Source organism: Ovis canadensis, chromosome 15 (assembly GCF_042477335.2).
Source record: "Ovis canadensis isolate MfBH-ARS-UI-01 breed Bighorn chromosome 15, ARS-UI_OviCan_v2, whole genome shotgun sequence".
NCBI lineage: Eukaryota > Metazoa > Chordata > Mammalia > Artiodactyla > Bovidae > Ovis > Ovis canadensis.
This window is the reverse complement of record NC_091259.1, coordinates 60189907-60208477: the sequence shown is the minus strand read 5'-3', so window position 1 is coordinate 60208477 and position 18571 is coordinate 60189907. Positions and strand designations below refer to the sequence as shown.

The following is an 18571-nucleotide window of genomic DNA, read 5'->3' as shown; positions in this document are numbered from 1 at the left end:
GGATTGGTGGGTTTGATCTCTTTGCTGTCCAAGGGACTCTCAAGTGTCTTTCTCCAGCACCACAATTCAAAAGCGTCAATTCTTTGGTGCTCAGCTTTCTTTATGGTCTAACTCTCACATCCATACGTGACCACTGGAAAAACCATAGTTTTGATTATATGGAGCTTTATCAGCAAAGTGATGTCTCTGCTTTTTAATACTGTCTAACTTTGTCATAGCTTGCCTTCCAGGGACAGAGTGTCTTAAATTCATGGCTGCAGTCACCATTCTCAATGATTTCGGAGCCTGAGAAAAGAAAATCTGTCACTGCTTCCACTTTTTCTCTATTTGCGATAAAGTGATGGGACTGGATGCCATGATCTTAGTTTTTTGACTGTTGAGTTTCAAGTCAGCTTTTTCACTCTCCTCTTTCACACTCATCAAGGGGCTTTTTAGTTTCTCTTTGCTCTGTGCCCTAACCTTAATAACCCTAAGAGTGGGATCATCTGCATATCTGAGGTTGTTGATATTTCTCCCAGAAATCTTGATTCCAGCTTGTAATTCAGCTTGACATTTTGCATGGTGAACTCTGCATATAAGTTACATAGGCAAGGTGACAATATATAGCCCTGTTGTACTCCTTTCCCAATTTTGAATCAGTTATTTGCCATGTCTGGTTCTAGTTATTGCTTTTTGACTTGCATACAGGTTTCTCAGGAAACATCATAAGGTGGTCTGGTATTCCCATCTCTTTTAAGAATTTTCCACAATTTGCTATGATTCACGTAGTCAAAGGCTTTAGCGTAGTTGGTGATGCAGAAGGAGATGTTTTTCTGGAATTCCTTCTCAGTCTTTATGATCCAGCAAATGTTGGCAATTTGATCTCTGGTTCCTCTGCTTTATCTAAACCAACTTGTACATCTGGAAGTTCTTGGTTCACTACCCCCATACTATTTAGGATTTATAGCCTTTGTAATATTACTGTCAGGACCATTTATTTATTTGTCTTTCTATAGAAGAATCCATTCTACCTAAGGAAAAGGGTTGTCATTAAGGCTGTATTTACTGTCAGGAGAGCATAGAGGATGAAGCTGTAAAGACTTGGATAAAGACTTCATGTGAAATGATATTTGAACTAATGACAGAGCATCCTTTGACCTTTATAATAATTTAATTGTAACATGCTGATTTTTGCATTGGGGCCATGATATGTTAGATTATGAAAATATTTTCAAATGCTTTTTATTATAGACTTTTTCAAATGTATATCATATAGTTCAGATAGTATAATGAACTCTGTTCAGTGCTTACTCCCTGAAAATAGCACTAACACAACCTGTTGTTAAGGTAAATCTGAGTTTATTGCTTACCACTTTAAGGAAGATAATGCTTAGTTTTAGGAGCTTTATTAATTTCTTAGGACTGCCATAGCAATTACCACAAATTAGTGTCTTTAAACTACAAAAGTTTATTATCTCACAGTTCTTGGAGGCTAGAAGTCCCACATCAAGTTGTCAGGGAGGTCATTCTCCCTCTGAAGGCTCTGTAATAGAAACCATCCTATCTGTTTCTCTTAGCTTCTGATTATTGCCAGAACCCATTCTAATCCATCATGACCAGAATTTAACTTGATTGTATCTGTGAAGAGCCCTATTTCCAAAGAAGGTCACTTTTCAGTTTGCCAATGAACAGGAGCTTTGGGGATACACTATTCAAACCAACACTGTAGCCTTTTGGGAAGGAGGAGAGCAAAGTTGGGATGTTTATGGTTTGGGAGGTTTGATTTAAGGAGGCTATATTAATATGGAGGCTTGATTAGAATTGGGTAAAGATTGTTGCAATCATTTAAAATTTGTGGACACTACAAAGAGTGAGCATTTTGAGACAAAGTTCAAAGAATCTGTGAGAGACTTCCCTGGTGGGCTAATGGCTAAGACTCCAAACCCCCATTGCAGGGGGCCCTAGGTTCAATCTCTGGTCAGAGAACTAGATCCCATATATGCTGCAACTAAAGATCTTGCATGCCACAACTAAGACCTGGTGCAGACAAGCAAGCAAACGTTTTTAAAAAATCTGTGAGAGTAAACATCATTTTATGCTATCTTATGACTAGATGGACAGTTTTATGTTAATTTGATGAACTTTGGGGAATTTCCTGAAGGAGCAGTAGTTATTTGCAACTCTGATTCCCTAGATAAGAATTTCCAGGTGGCGCTAGTAATAAAGAACCCACCTCCAAGTGCAGGAGACATGAGAGTCATGGGTACAGTCCTTGGGTTGGGAAAATCCCCTGGAGTAGGGCATGGCAACCCACTCCAGTATCTTGCCTGGAAAACCCCATGGACAGAGGAACCTGGCCAGTTACAGTGCATACGGTCACAAAGAGTCGGACATGACTGAAGTGACCTGCCTGTACACATGCAGGCCAGTAAAGTCAGGTTGATAACACTAGAATGGTAAGTGATGTTTATGTAGATAGTAAGCTGTGTGATTGTAATTGTGTTTGATTTTCAGTCCCCAAGTACCATCAAAGAGCTTATGTTACTAATGTTTTGCATTTCTTGTTTTATTTCTCTCATATGTTCCTTCTCTGCTACCCTGAAAGAGTAGCAATCAAGCTTCCCTCCCTGTGGTCCTTTCTGTCTGTCCCTCTTTCTGTCAAACCTATAGATTTTTATTAACCATTTGCTAGCAGCCAGACATAGAACTCTTCATACAGTCTATGTAAACTTGATGTTTTCTGATCTTTATGATGATTCTATCCAACTTAAATGAATGGTTTACTCAAGTGGATATAGTATACTCAGTTCCAGGATAGTGTTACTTTTACTGTTTAGTGCCAGTTAACCTGAATCCTCTGACCCACCCATTATCGGTCTCCTCTGATCCCCCTTTTTAGGGATCAAGCATGTATAGGCTCTGAGACTTGTTAGATTTCTTTTTTTTTTTTTTTTTGATTAGACATAATATATACACAGTAAAGCATACAAGTCTTTTAAACTTTGAATTCAGGGATTTTGTATGTATGTTTTACCTTTGTTAATGAACTTTTTATTTTAGAATAATTTTAAATATGTAGAAATATTACAAACAGTACCGAATTCCCATTTAACCCTCTCCTAGGAGAAGGCAATGGCACCCCACTCCAGTACTCTTGCCTGGAGAATCCCATGGATGGAGGAGCCTGGTGGGCTGCAGTCCATGGGGTTGCGAAGAGTCGGACACAACTGAGCGACTTCCCTTTCACTTTTTACTTTCATGCATTGGAGAAGGAAATGGCAACCCACCCCAGTGTTCTTGCCTGGAGAATCCCAGGGACGGAGGAGCCTGGTGGGTCTATGGGTCTATGGGATCACACAGAGTCGGACTCAACTGAAGTGACTTAGCAGCAGCAGCAGCAGTTTACCTCATGTTAACATCTAAAATTACTATGGTACATTTGTCTAAGAAACTGGCATTAGTATATTACAATATATAACCAAACTCTCTAGACATTTATTTGAATGTTACTAGTTTTTTTCACTAATACCCTTTTTCTGTTCCAGGATACAGTCCAGAGTGCCATATTGCATTTAGTTTTCATGTCTCCGTAGATTCCTTTGGTTTGTGACAGTTTCTCATTCAGCCTTTGCTTGTTTTTCATGATCCATCTTGAGGCAAGATATCCTTTAGAGCAGCAGTCCCCAAAGTTCTTGGCACCAGGGACGAGTTTCATAGAAGATACTTTTTCCACAGACAGGAGTGGAGTGGAGTGTTTCAGGATGATTCAAGAGCATCACCTCCACCTCAGATCATCAGGCATTAGGTCCTAGAGGGTGGGGACCGCTGCTTTAGAGTGCCCCCAGTTTGGGTTTATCTATTGTTTTTCTCAGGTATAGGGTAGACTGCAACAGAAGTAAAGACCCTTCTTAATACAATAGATCAGGATTACATGATATCCACATAAATATATGCAGTTTTTATTGGGAATCACATATATATAATTAAGTATTTTACTTTAAAAAAAATTCTTTTTGTTAAAGTGTAATATCTGGTAAGGTCATAAAGTGAAGTCGTTTAGTTGTATCCGACTCTTTCCAAGCCCATGAACTGTAGCCTTTCACGCTTCTTAGTCCATGGGATTTTCCAGGCAAGAGTACTGGAGTGGGTTGCCATTTCCTTCCCCAAAGGATCTTCCCGACCCAGGGATCAAAGCTGGGTCTCCTGAATTGTAGGCAGACACTTTACCGTCTGGGCCACCAGAGAAGTCCATAAAGTAGACAAATTTTAAATGTATGGCTTGTTGAAAATTTTACATATTAATACATTCTTGTAACTACTCCTCAGATAAAAATATAGGTCTTTCTAGCAGTCAGAAGTTTCCCTGACTCCATATTCCAGTTAGAAACTCCAGAAGTTACTACTACTTTGACTTCTATCTTCACTGATAAATTGTGCCAGTTTTGAACTATATGTAAGTGGAATCATACAACATATATTTTTTATATCTGACCCCTTTCACCCCATGTATTGTCTGTGAAATTTGTCCATGTTGTTGTGTATATAGACTTCCCTGGTGGCTCAGACGGTAAAGCGTCTGCCTACAATGCAGGAGACCTGGGTTGGGAAGATCTCCTGGAGAAGGAAATGGCAACCCACTCCAGTATTCTTGCCTGGAAAATCCCATGGATGTTGGAACCTGGTAGGCTACAGTCCATGGGGTCGCAAAGAGTCGGACACAACTGAGAAACTTCACTTAGTTGTGTATATAAGATGTTATTTTTGCTTGTGTAACATTTCGTTATTACTATGCCATAATTTACTCATTCCCCCCACCACTCCCTTCTTTTTAGTCCCAGGGCATGTGCAATTTTAGTTCCAAGACTAAAATTGAATCCATATCCCCACAATGGAAGCATGGAACCCTAACCACTGGACATCCAGGGAATTCTTAATCCATTCTCTTATTGATAAAGATTTAGATTACTTCTGGTTATTGGCCATTATGAATAAAGCTGTTTTTAACATACTTGTACATGGCTTTTTTGTTGTTGTTCAAATACCGCAGACATTCATTTATTACTGAATTTTAGTATATTTTCTTGAGTAAATGTTCATTTGCTTTATGCCTTTAGGACTGTTTCCAGAGATTTTAAATGCTTTTGGTTTTGTTTAAATTATTCCCAGTTTCACTGGGAAGTTGGTGTGTGCAGCTCATTACAATGTCATGCTGAAACTGGTTTCCCTTTCACATATCTCACAATCTGGGTTTTCCTTCTCACTCTCTTAATTGTCTGTCTCTCTCTTGTTAAAATTATTTATTTATCTATTTATTTCTGGCTTTGCTGGGTCTTTGTTGCTCTGCAGGAGCTTTCTCTAGTTGCAGTGAGTGGGGGCTACTCTTTGTTGTGGTGCTTGGGCTTCTCATTGCAGTGGCTTCTCTTCTTCCCAAGCGTGGGTTCGGTAGTTGTGACCCACAGCCTTTGTTGTTCCGTGGTGTGTGGGATCTTCCTGGACCAGGGATTGAATGTGCGTTCCCTGCATTGGCAGACAGATTCTTAACTGATGGACCACCAGGTATTACAGATCTGACAAGGAATTCTCTCCCTTTTGTTTGTCTGTAATCTTCGCTTGTCTGTGGATTTCCCTGGCGGCTCAGACGCTAATTATATCTTCCTACAATGCAGGAGACCTGGGTTCGATCCCTTGGTTGGGAAGATCCTCTGGAGAAGGAAATGGCAACCCACTCCAGTACTCTTGCCTGGAAAATCCCATGGACGGAGGAGCGTGATAGGCTACAGTTCATGGGGTTGCAAAGAGTCGAATACAACTGAGCGACTTCACTTTATGACCTTACTTTATAATCTTCAGTTAGTCTTCATTTTTGAAAGGTAGTTTTACGAGATATAGTATTTAAGTGTTAAAAAATGTATTTTCCTTAAGAAATTTAAAGAGGTAATTCCATTGTCTTGTGTTCTCATTTTCTCTGTGGAGGAGTTCATAAAAATGTACATCACTTTCTCCTCCTGCCTCTTCCCCTGTCCACCTGCTATGTGTAGTACATTTTCCCTGGATGTTTTCAACGATTTTCTTCCTTTATCCTTGGATTTTAATAGTTTGTCAAGGTATGATTTTCTTTGTATTTGTCCTGTTCATTGAATTTCTTGGATCTGTAAGTTCTTAACATTTCACTATATTTGAAACATTTTCAGCTATTATTTCTGCAAATATTTCCCCCTAATTTCTTCTATCTTATCCAGTGGGAACTTCTTTTATATATATATTAAACTATTTAATCTATATTCAGCTTCACTTCTTTCTTCTGCCATTTCCATCATCTGTTAAATCCATACAATTACTTTTCTGATTACTTATTGTAAGTTTCAATTTACATTTGATTCTTTTTTCTCATTTTTGTTTCTCTGTGGACATTTTCCTTTTATTTATTTCTTATACATATCTTCTTCCAAGGTCTAGAATATGTCTCTGATAGCTGCTTTAAATCCTTGTCTGCTAACTACAAAATCTGACTCATCTTGGAGTCTTTTGGTTTAGTTTTTTGTTTTTGTTTATACTTTTTATTTTGTATTGGGGTATAGCCGATTGACAATGTTGAGATAGTATCAGATGAATAGCAGAAGGAATGCAGCCGTACATGGACATGTATCCATTATCCCCCAAACTCCCCTCCATCGAGGTTGGAGTTTGTTTTTTTACTACTTTTTTTCTTGGGTATGAATTATATTTTTTTATTTCTTTGCACATCTACACTTTTTAAATTGGGTACAGGATGATGAAGAATACATATATACAGACTCTAGATTTTATTGTTACTCCAAAGAGTTGTTTTGTCCTAGAAGGCAGTTACTTTGGCTGGATTCAAATTCTGAACTGTGTGTTGCACTCTTTTAACATCCATCTGCTGCTGGGAACCCTAAGGTCTGCCCTTCAAGTCCTCATAGATCATTGAGGACATCAGCCAAGAATTAGGACACGTTTTAAATGCAGATCTCTCTATTTGGAGCTCTCTTTTCTTGCAGAAGTCTACTTTCCCAATCTTTCTAAGTGTTCTTTGAGTCCTGAACTTTGTCCTGTGACTCAAACCTTTTAGGAATTGGGTCTTCTGCTACCAGAAGCATGCCCATTGGGTTGTGTTTCATTGTTTGTTGTTTAGTCACTAACTTATGCCCAGCTCTTTTGTGACCCTTTGGACTCTTGGCTTCCAGGCTCCTCTCTGTATATGGGATTTCCCAGGTGAGAATACTAGAGTGCTGGAGTGAGTTGCCATTTTCTTCTCCAGAGGATTGTCCCAATTTGGGGACTGAACCTGTGTCTCCTGCATTGGTAGGCAGGTCCTTTACCACTGAGCCACCGGGGAAGCCCTTATGTTTCCTAGTGCTTCAGGAAAAAAGTTACTGCCTGAAAACTCTCATTTTTCGCTGTTTTTTCTTTCAAAGATATACTCCCTTTCATTTTCTATTTCTTATGGTCTATGTTCAGGTTCTTTAAAACCTGGAGGCTAGGTAGGTAGTAACAATAGCTTTTCTGCTGTGGTGACCATGGGTGTTTTGTTGTTTTTTGGTTTTTTTTTTTGTGGTGGGGAGGGGGCTTGTTTTAAACAGCAAAAGAAAGTAGTATATTGAGAAGAACATGACCTTTGGTTAGAAATGGAATGGCATTGTGTTGTAGTAGGGAACTGAATTACCTTGGGCAATTTTCTAAACTCCTGAGCATGTTACCTTTTCTTGAAAGATGGAAATAAAATTTCGCTTCTTGCAAATTAATGTCAAGGTTAGCGTTGTCCTATAAAATACCCAGTATAGGATCTGAGGCAGAAAAAGATACAGTATTCCCTGCTTTTCACAAGTCTGCTTTATGCCACTTTACTTTTGTGTAAGACCCATCAGTACTTGTTTTCACTACCTGAAAGAAATCTGAAGAGGATTTTTGCTTTTACCAAAAAGTGAAAATAGCATTTGGTGTTTTTTACGTAGAGAGGTTATTGTTGAGGCAACACGTACCCCAGGCAGCAAGAGTGGAACCTCCAAGCTCCTTCCCTGGGAACTATACTTAGCATCAAGCTGTTAAAGCTTTGAGCTGTGTGGGTGAGCATCTGTGCTTTAACTTGATTTTATTTTGTGCATCCATTTAGCAAGATGTGTCCTAAGGTAATTGCTGCTTTGCTTTATGCCATTTTGGCTTAGGAAAGGTTTCATACGAACACTCTACTTTCAGGTAGTGGAGGAAGCTGGTTGTTTAAATTTTTTTAGAAACAAACCCATTGCCTTGGATTTACAAACCATAGGGTTTGTTGTTATTTTTTTTTCCATATAACTGGCTTTATTGCAATACTCACTTTACTGTAGTGCTATAATATGTAATATGTAGTCCTTGTACTGAACAAAAATTATTCTCATTAGACATCTTTAAAAATATAAAGTATATTATCACTTTGTTGTGTTTTGTAGTAGAAGTATTTATAATAAAATAACTTGTTTAATTAAAAATAGGGTTTATTTGGAAGAACCCTAGATATGTATTTTTTATCTTCTGGAAAATTATCAGTTCAGCAAAGGTGTGTCAGACTCTGATGATGTGGACTAAATAAGACAAATATGGGCCTTACATTTTATCAAGGAAAGCAAACATTAAGCAAATCATTATAAGTTTACATACCATTTTACAGAAGGTTTTGGGGTAAACAAGAACAATACATTTACAAAGATCCTATATTGAAGAATCATATTTAAAATGCTTAGTAATGAAATTTTAATCATTGGAATAAAAACGGTTTTAACAAGGTACTTTGTATTTCTTCACTGTATATTTTATACGTACCTTGGCTTTTCTCTACCTCTCTTTCCCTCATCACTATTTTGCCTTTTATCTCTTCAGATTTTTAGATTTACTTTTTATAGATTCTGATCAGTGTTAAATAATAGTAGTAGTAGTATATGTATTGTTCCTGACTATTATGAATGGTTCTAGGGTTTTGCCTTTAAGTACATATATATTTTTATATATAAAAGCATTTTAGAAAAATATATACTAAAGTTTTAACATTAGTTATATATAGGTGGTAGGATATACATAATTTTCACTTTATTCTTGGTCTGTTCTGTATTGCCTGCTTTAGAGCATGCATTTTGCTCATTTTATAAAGAAGGAGGGACATTTTTCAAAACAAAATAAAAACTATACTATCTACTATTGGTGATGGACAGGGAGGCCTGGTGTGCTGCAGTCCGAGGGGTTGCAAAGAATTGGACACAACTGAGCGAATGAACTGGACTGATTTGTTAATGAAGAAGTGCATCGGTCTACTCATTGCTCCGGATAGAGATGCAAATATTAATTTGCTTTTGACTGTGATCTAGGGAAACTAGCTTTAGCTCTTCTACCTACTACTTTAGACTCTTTGAAATGAGACATTTGGGAGTAGGTGATTTTATGAGATTCTTATCTCTTTGGCTCAGTTTTTTCCTCATGTTTTCATATGAAACATGGATGGAGGATGCAATAGAGAGGCCCCAATCAGGTCTCTTAAAAATCAGAAGTTGAAATCAAAAGTTACTTAAATCCATACAAAAATATGAATGACCAGGTATTGTTTCTTCTTCCCAAAGTATTTACATTTTGGGGAGTATTTGAAATATTTTATTTGCCCAGTTGTTTTCTAATTGATAAAATTTATTGTATTCATTTAGTATTTATTGAGTCTTGGCCAAGCTACTGGAGAAATAAGAAAATTAGATATGGTTCTTGCCCTTGAACAGTGTGCCTGTGGATAAGGATATTGGCAGTATACCACTATTTTTTCCTAGTGGCACTTCCTTGTGGATTAACCTAAAAATACCAATACAAGATAATATTATGAATCTTTGGGACTGCCCTGTCAAAGAAGTATAGAGCTCTGATCCTGAGATGAATTTCAAAACAATTTTCCAGGTCACTTCATTAAGCAGTCTAGTTTTTACAGCCCTCATACCCATCCTGGAACTCTTCATCTTTAGTCTCCTACTTCCAGAGATTAAGCTTTGATTCACTGAATGAAGTGGATCTGACCTTCATTTTCCCCAGGTTACTGTCCAGGAATTTACTACAATTTCTTCCTAGTATAATCCTAATTCTTTTTGTTAGGACCCAAGTAAATATCTGCTTGCCTTTTGTGAATTAGAGATGTCAACATAGTTGTTTTCCTTCATGTTTCTCTTTATTTTGCTCAGCTCTTAACTAAATGAATATGCTTTATTTGTGCTCTCAATTTGAGAGATTATCTGTTATTAAAGACATTTCAACAAACTCAGGGCTATGTTTTTAAATTATCATTAGTAGAACCATTGCAGATATTTCTCAATGAATTGAATTGCAGTTCTCTGTAGAAAAATACTTGAGAACCCAATTTAATGTGCTAACTAAGTGAATCTTTTTTTTTCTTTTCATTTCAGTTGGAAAGACATCACTGATTACCAGATTCATGTATGACAGTTTCGACAATACCTATCAGGTATTTTGTTTTTTCCAGCCTACTAGTTGTCTTTATTTTGTTTGCAAGTAATATTCAAGGTGCTTTTAAATATTCACTTTTTTACATTGTCATAGATATAAAAGCACTTTCTGTAACCTGTAAAATGCTGTATAAATACAAAGTATAACTGATTATGCTCGTAGTCCTCAACTTTTTCATTTGATTTCTTTAGCTTCTCTTGCAGAATCTATTGAAAGGTTATTGGTAATACCATCTAGAATAGAAGTAGAGTGTTTATATCGATAGATATTCTTTTGGAGAGATTTCTTCTAAGTCTAGGGTTCTATGACATTTTGGTCAATACTTGAAGTCAAGAATAAGTACTGTAATTAGAAGTCATTAATAGAAGGAGATTTGGGTCAAAGACAGTCACAAGGGAAATTAGGAAGTATTTTGATAAATGAAAAAGAAAACATTCCAAAACTAATGGGATACAGCTTAAAGCAGTTCTATAAGGAAAAGAAGAGATATATTAACTCAGTAATTTAATCTTCTATCCTAAGAAACTAGAAAAAGAAAAGTAAACTTAAGCAGAAGTAAGAAACTGCTTTAAAATGTAGGTTTTATTATTATTATTCAGGTATGATGAAGCCAACAGATCAGGAGATGATTGCTACTGAAAAGGCTGTTATACTCACAGATTCCAAGAGGGAGGGACACTCCAGGCCATAGTAGGAGGGCAGATGAAAGCAGTACTGATATTGATCAGGAGATGGGGTAGGGGACAGGAAATGTAGGTACTAGGGTGCTAGCCTTTATTGTGATTTTTTGTGTGTGTGATTTTTGTGAGATGGATCGGTAAAACCAGCAAATAAAGGATTGCCTAGTTTTAATAATTTCAGTGCTCCCTGGGCTGTGGGGGCTGTTCTTGGTTTTCTGGTACTTGGCCTTGGGGTGATTAGGGCAGGGGCATAGTGGCTCTGAGTGTGATCGAGGAGATGGTTGGGGTATGGGTCTGGATTGGTTGGTTTTCATATGAAAGTCCCTCTCACGGGCAAGTTTGCATCTCTGTGGAACTGGCAAACTCTGGAAGTGCCAGTCTCTCTAGTGTTAGGAAGCTCCCAGATACCAGGACAACAAAAATACAGAAAATAAAGACATGCTTAACCAACCATATGGAAATAGAGATTACTATGAGAGAATATTATAAGAGAATAGTGTAAAATGGTTATATGCCAACATATGAGATAACCTAGATGAAATGGACAAAGTCAAAGAAAGATACACTACCAAAGCTAACACAAGAAGTAATAGAAAATTTGAACATACCTGTAATAAGTAGATAAAATTAGCAATCAAAAAACTTGTCACAGGACTTCACTGGTGGTCCAGTAGTTAAGAATTTGCCTGCCAATGCGGGGGACACGGGTTTGATCCCTGCTCTGGGGAGATTCCACATTCCACAGGACAGTTAAGCCTGTGCGCCACAACTGTTAATCCTGTGCTCCAGAGTCTGTGCTCCACAGCAAGAGAAACCACTGCAGTGAGAAGCCCGTGCACTGCAACTGGAGAGTAGCCCCTGCTCACTGCAACTAGAGAAAGCCCCATGTGGAGCAACAAAGACCCAAGATGGCCATAAAGAATTTTTTTCTTTTTTAAACTGACAAAATTGCAGGACTAGATGCCTTCACTGATCACTTCAATGAAGTATGTGAAGAGCAACATTAATACTTCATAAATTTCCAAAAATAGAAGAGGAAGAAACATTTTCCAACTTATCCTATGAGGATACCCAAACCAGACAAAGACATCAAAAATAAAACTACAGTGTATATCTTTTACGAATAGAAACACAACAGACCTTAGCAAAATACTACCAAACTGAATTTGCTGACTTGTAAAAAGGATCTATGCCATTTACCGGGTGGGATTGGTAGATGAGTATCGAGGTTGCAAGGTTGATTTAACATACAAAAAGTAATGGAATATGCTATATGAATAGACTAAAGGACAAAATCGGAAATCCTCCAGTGGTTCAGTGGTTAGGACTCTGCACTCTCACGCCTGAGGGCCCAGGTTTGATCTCTGATTAAGGAACTAACACCCCACAAACTGTGCCTTGTGGCCAAAAAAAAAAAAAAAGGACACAAATCACATGATCATTTCAGTAGACACAGAAAAAACATTGGATACAATCCGGTAGCCTTTGATGATAATGATAGCTTATGGTGAACAATGTTGGATTCGTGATCTCTGAAGAAGATTAAGCTTCGAGACCAGGGACCAGGCTTGATCACTCAAGAGATTTTGTGTAGCAGAGTTTTATGAAAGTAAGAAAAGGGACAGAGAAAGCTTCTGACATAGACATCAGAAGGGGGACAGAGAGTGCACCTCTGTTAGTCTTTAGCAAGGTGTTTTATGTCTATTAGAAAGCTATTAATCAGGTAAGAGAGACACCTCAAGGCTTACAGAGTTTCACCAGGCCCCTCTCCCATAAAATACATTTTTGAGATAGGATGGCACGAAGTGTGTCATCCCCCAGCCATAAAACAATTAATATGATTCCTGGTTTGAACTAATATCAGCCCAAGGTTTGAGAAAAGAAAAAAAGTTGATCTTAGGTGGAACCATTTTGAAGAAAGGCAAATTCCAAAGCAAATACATAGTTTCATTAACATAACTTAGGAAAAACATTTCCATAGAGAAACCTGCTTTTAATTTTGTATGGAGAAAGAAAAAAAATCTGACACTTGTAGTTTGTTTCCTCCAGATGCTTAAGGGAGAGAGAAAAAAATGTCTGACACTTGCAGCCTATTTCCTCCGTTTGGAGACCCCTGGCTTTCCTGCCTGTTACCTTCTCAGTAATACACACTCAGCAAGCTACAAATGCAAGGGAAGTGTCCAAACATGATAAAGAACATCTCTATGAAAAACCCACAGCTAATATCAGACTTCATGTTTGAAGGCTGAATGTATTCTCTAAGATCAGAAACAAGACAAGGATGTCTGCTCTCAGTTGCGTATATATCTGGTTATATATATATATACTGCTACTGCTATATATATATATACACACTGGTACTGCTGTGTGTGTGTGTGTGTGTGTGTGTGTGTATATGCCCTACTGCTGCTACTGCTAAGTCACTTCAGTCGTGTCTGACTCTGTGCGACCCCATAGATGACAGCCCACCAGGCTCCCCTGTCCCTGGGATTCTCCAGGCAATAACACTGGAGTGGGTTGCCATTTCCTTCTCCATTGCATGAAAGTGAAAAGTGAAAGTGAAGTCGCTCAGTCGTGTCCAATCAGCGACCCCATGGACTGCAGCCTTCCAGGCTCCTCCATCCATGGGATTTTCCAGGCAAGAGTACTGGAGTGGGGTGCCATTGCCATCTCCGATATATATAACCCTAACCCTATATATATAACTATATATATGTATATAAATATAACCATGTATATCTGCATATATATATATATGTTTATGTCTAAGTTATATATATGTATATTTTAAATAGCTTAATTGTAAAACAAAAACCAAAGAATAAGTTAAAAAGAATAAATCAGTAATCTTCAAACCAGGTACTTTCACTTTGTGAAGTATTTCATTATACTCAAGTTCTCTGTGAAATTAAAGAGATCTTTAGGTGTCTTAAGTGCTGGTTGCTACTTATTCATTAAGACTATTGCTGTTAAAAAAAAAAAAAGAAGACTATTGCTGTTGTTCATGCAGACATTTTTTAAGGGAGGTAATGTAGATGGGGTGAGGTTACATTTGACAGATAAGCAAAGATTTTTGTTCTTTCTATAAAGTTGTTGAAGCCAAAATACCATTGTACTATGGAATTAATAGGAGACATTGATTAACCATGTAAGCTACAAGTTTTTATAAGAGTCAGGCACAGTCCTAGATATTATCTTACTTTAACAGGGTAATTAGGATAATGTAGTACCCCACATCCTTACCTAGGGAAATTATCTTGACGGTGTATTAAGTATTACTTTGAAATATGAAGAATTGACCATATGTAGTTAGCTGCCAACTTAATTATCAGGTGAAGAATTCTTCAGTGGATTATTTTTTAAGATTCCCTATTTTATGCCCTGACCATACACTCAGCAGAAAGACTTCTGAAATAATTGAAGAGCTAGTCTCATAGCTAGAAATTTATTATTGAGCCATATGTAATGTATATCTGAAGCTTAGTTTAAGTGAAATTTTATTTCACAAAAAAGAGAAACTTTATATATAATTCATAATTCATGCTATTTATGATTCCTTTGCACTGAATTAATTTTATTTGAAAAAGACTAAACTGGTTGGCCAGAAGAGTCCTTTATTGACCATATTTAGTCAGTTATTTCAAAATAAAGCAAAAAACCTGAGAAGTCTGGTAAACATTTGTAGCTAGAGGCTGGAAGTGATTTTTTAAGTTGCTCTAGTTTTTCACCAGTTTTTTGTTTTTGTTTTTCTTTTTCTAGTTGGAAATTTGTCCAGTAGTTTCAGATGTATCAGTTTGAACCATATTACATAATTGCTATTTTTATCATTCAAAAATGATAGAATATTGGCAGTTTTATATTATATGGTTCAACTTAATATAAATAAGCTCAAGAAAGATTCCTACAACTAGAGTAGATTCTTTTGAGGAAGATTACATTACTCAGGGTAACCTTTGAAATTTCTTTGAATTTAGAGGATTTCTTATTCCAAGGACTGTTACAAATCAACAATTAAGTTCAGGATGGCATAGATTAAAACAGTGGGTTTTAGACACTAATGAACTTGTCCAGAAAGGTGATGGTGGTGGTTAAGTATATCCTTAACCTGTATAAGTTAAAGCTCTAGGTTGTTCTATTCAAAATTCTAGTTATCAATGGAACCAAAATCCTTAACTAGATGGACTGTTTTTCTTTTTAAAATTATCATTATTATTTTTATTTTTTGGCCTCAAAGTATGCAGGATCTTAGTTTCCCAGTGGGAATGGGACCTATGCCTCTTGCAGTGAAATCGTATAGTCTTAACCACTGGACTGCCAGGGAGGTCCCAGTGGACTGTTTTTCTGACTCAGTGTTTGATTTGTCTTTTTATTTTCATCTAATTTTTTAATGACTTTTTTCAGGATTTTTGCCTTTTCTAGAGGTGTTGTCATTTTATTTGGGATGGGTTTCTTTTTTTTTTAAATTGTGGTAAGAATACTTATATGAGATTCTAACTTTTTATTATACTTTAAAGTATACACAATATAGCACTGTTATCTACATGTTCGTACAATGCTCTGCAGCAGATTTCTTGAACTTGTTCACCTTGTATAACTAAAATCTTATTCTCATTATAATGACTCATTTTTAAAATCCGCAGACTCTACCTAGTTTCTGTCCTAATGGACAGAAATGTGGTATGGCAGAAAGATATCGATACAAATATATACATTTTTCCCCCGTATATGTACATATATGTAAGGATATTTTTAAATGGGATTCTCTTCTAAATCAGATTATGTATCAACATCTTCTTTCTGGGGTCCTTTCTTCTTTTAAAAATTATTTCTGTTAATTTTAGATTCTTTAACTTATCCACTCTTTTCTTTCTTTAGTCATTGCCTCTTTCAAATCCTTCTCTATTTTCTCTTTCTAGAGAAGGCAGCAACCAGGCAACAGAACTTTATGTGTATTTGAACCACAGAAGGAAGCTGATTATCATTGCTTTGTACAGAAGAAAACTTGTTTTCCTTACTGAGTTACTTTTGTAACTGGGTAAAATACATTCCCCATGTGAAAATCATGTTTATGGGTTTCTAGCTTCTCTGGCATCAGGACAGGGGACAAACCACCATATACAAAGTCAGACAGAATTGTAACTTATATCTGCAATCTTTCATAAATTAGCTGTTGGGATAAATAAGCACCTCTCTGAGTGAAGAGCATCCAAATAAAATAAACAAATGGAAGTTATCATCCTGACACTGATATATTTGGGTAAGCTGTTGTTCAGTCTTGATTTGTAAGTTCCTATAAAAGTACTGTTTAATTTTTTTCTCTTTTTTTTTTTTTTGCAAAGTAGACACTCCCCCCAACATCCATGAATTAGTTAACATTTAAAATAATATGTAAAAAAGTAAATTAAGGTATATGAGATAATTCTCTCTTTTAATTTCTTCTGTAATGATTGCTTTTTGCATTTCTCTAAGGAGATGAGCAAAAGACTGCACTAATGTCTCATCTGTCTTTTATGAAAGTTTGAATTAGTTCCACATCAGTAGCATTCAAGATGCTGAAGTAGTTGATAATGCTTAGTTTCCCAGGCATCTCCTTTCTGTTCTTCCTGCTGTTGGCTTAATTCTTAAAGCTGATCAACTTCTTTGCTGTAGTAGCTCAGCTTGAAATAAAATTAACTTAAAAAGAGCAGCAGCAGGCTATTTTTCAAATTAGTTTTGATCTTTATGAGTTCAGTGGTATAAATGATGCCCCAAAACTTGGATAGTACAATGGAAGGGGAGGACTAATGTAAAGTCTGACTTTATACTAATTGTAAAAACATTTATATCTTGACTGTGAGATGTGAAAATACTTGTTTCTATTTATAGCCATTAAAAATTATTTTCAGCTGTTTATAACAAATATAAAATAACATTGATAAGTGACATGACAATTGTTTTTTTCATGTAAAAGAAGTGTAAAGGTAGTGTGTTTCAGGGCTAGTGCGGCAACTCCATGGTCATCCAGGACCAAAACTTCTATTTTCTGTCTAACCTAATCTAATCTATGGTTTCCATATTGAATTTTGCCTCATGGTTACTGAATGATTCCTGAATTCCAGCCTTGGTATCCACAGTTCAGGAAGGAAGAAGGATGAAAGGGAGAAAAAACAAGAATCTACCTCCTAACTGAGTTAACCCCATTTATTTAAAGTTCAAAGAAGGCTGGAAAATGTAGTTTTTCAAATGGGAAAAGTATGGATTTAAATAAATGTTTGATTGTGTTAGTAAGGAAGAAGGAGTAGATGGATATTTGTGTAGGTAGTTAACTACCTCTGCCACACTGTCTGAGTAAATGAGGTTCTACTAGTCAGATTTCTTAAATGCAGCCATGCCACGCCTATACATACCTGGGGTTTATCAATTAGATTCTCTTGCATAGTAATTCAAGTTTATAAGCCCATTCCACCATATGAAAGAGTGGGATATAATTCTCAAATTGAATGTCATAAGGTAGAATTAGTACTAGGTTGTATGTTAGTCACATAGTTTGGAATAAAGGAGGAAGCTGCTGCTTTTGTTGTTTGTTTTAAAATATAAGTCTGTGTGAAATTGAAACCTACAAAACTACTCAAAAAAATAAAAGAAGACCTAATTAAATGGAGAGACATCCCAGGTAAATGAATCAGAAAACTTAATGTTGTTAAGATGTCAATACTTGGCTTCCCTGGTAGTTCAGTGTTTAAGAATCCACCTGCCAATATAGGAGACATGGGTTCGATTCCTGGTCTGGGAAGATCCGTCATGCCATGGAGCAACTAAGCCTGTGAGCCACAGCCATTGAGCCTGTGCTCTAGAGCCCAGGAACCACAACTGCTGAGCCCACGCACCACAACTACTGAAACCCGAATGACTTAGAGCGTGAGCTCCTCAACAAGAGAAGCTACCACAAAATGAGAAGCCCATGCACCACAACAGAGAGTAGCCCCCACTCTCTGCAACTAGAGAAAAGACTGTGCAGCAGTGAAGACCCAGCACAGCCAAAAAATAAATAAATATAAAATAAAGTGAATCTCTCTGGGAAAAAAGATGTCAGTACTAACTACTCAAAGCAAGCTGCAAATTCATTGCAATCCTTTTCAAAATCCCTATGCCTTTTTTTATAGATATGAAGAGATTAATCATAATTTGCAATAGCTAAGACATTACTGGAAAATATGAAAAAGTTGGAGGACTCACACTTCCCAATTTGGGAATTTCCTACAAAGCTACAGTAGTTAAAACAATGTGGTAATGGCATATAGACACAATGGAGTAGGATCAGTCCTGTCCAATTCTTTGAGACCCCATGGACTGTAGCCTACCAGGCTCCTCTGTCCATGGGATTCTCCTGGCAAGCATACTGGAGTGGCTTGCCATTTCTTTCTCCAGGGGGTGTTCCTGACCCA

General features: G+C 36.9%; 1 protein-coding gene across 7 annotated transcripts in view; it reads left to right on the top strand.

Annotated features, from left to right (window-relative positions):
* The window catches only part of RAB6A (RAB6A, member RAS oncogene family), an 83195-nt gene that overhangs the window by 33797 nt on the left and 30827 nt on the right, over window positions 1-18571 (top strand). For all 7 annotated transcript variants that reach the window (XM_069553047.1, XM_069553048.1, XM_069553041.1 and 4 more), the window contains one exon: window positions 10407-10465. In XM_069553047.1, coding sequence (XP_069409148.1) covers window positions 10407-10465 — 59 coding nt within the window. The remainder of the gene's footprint in view (window positions 1-10406; window positions 10466-18571) is intronic.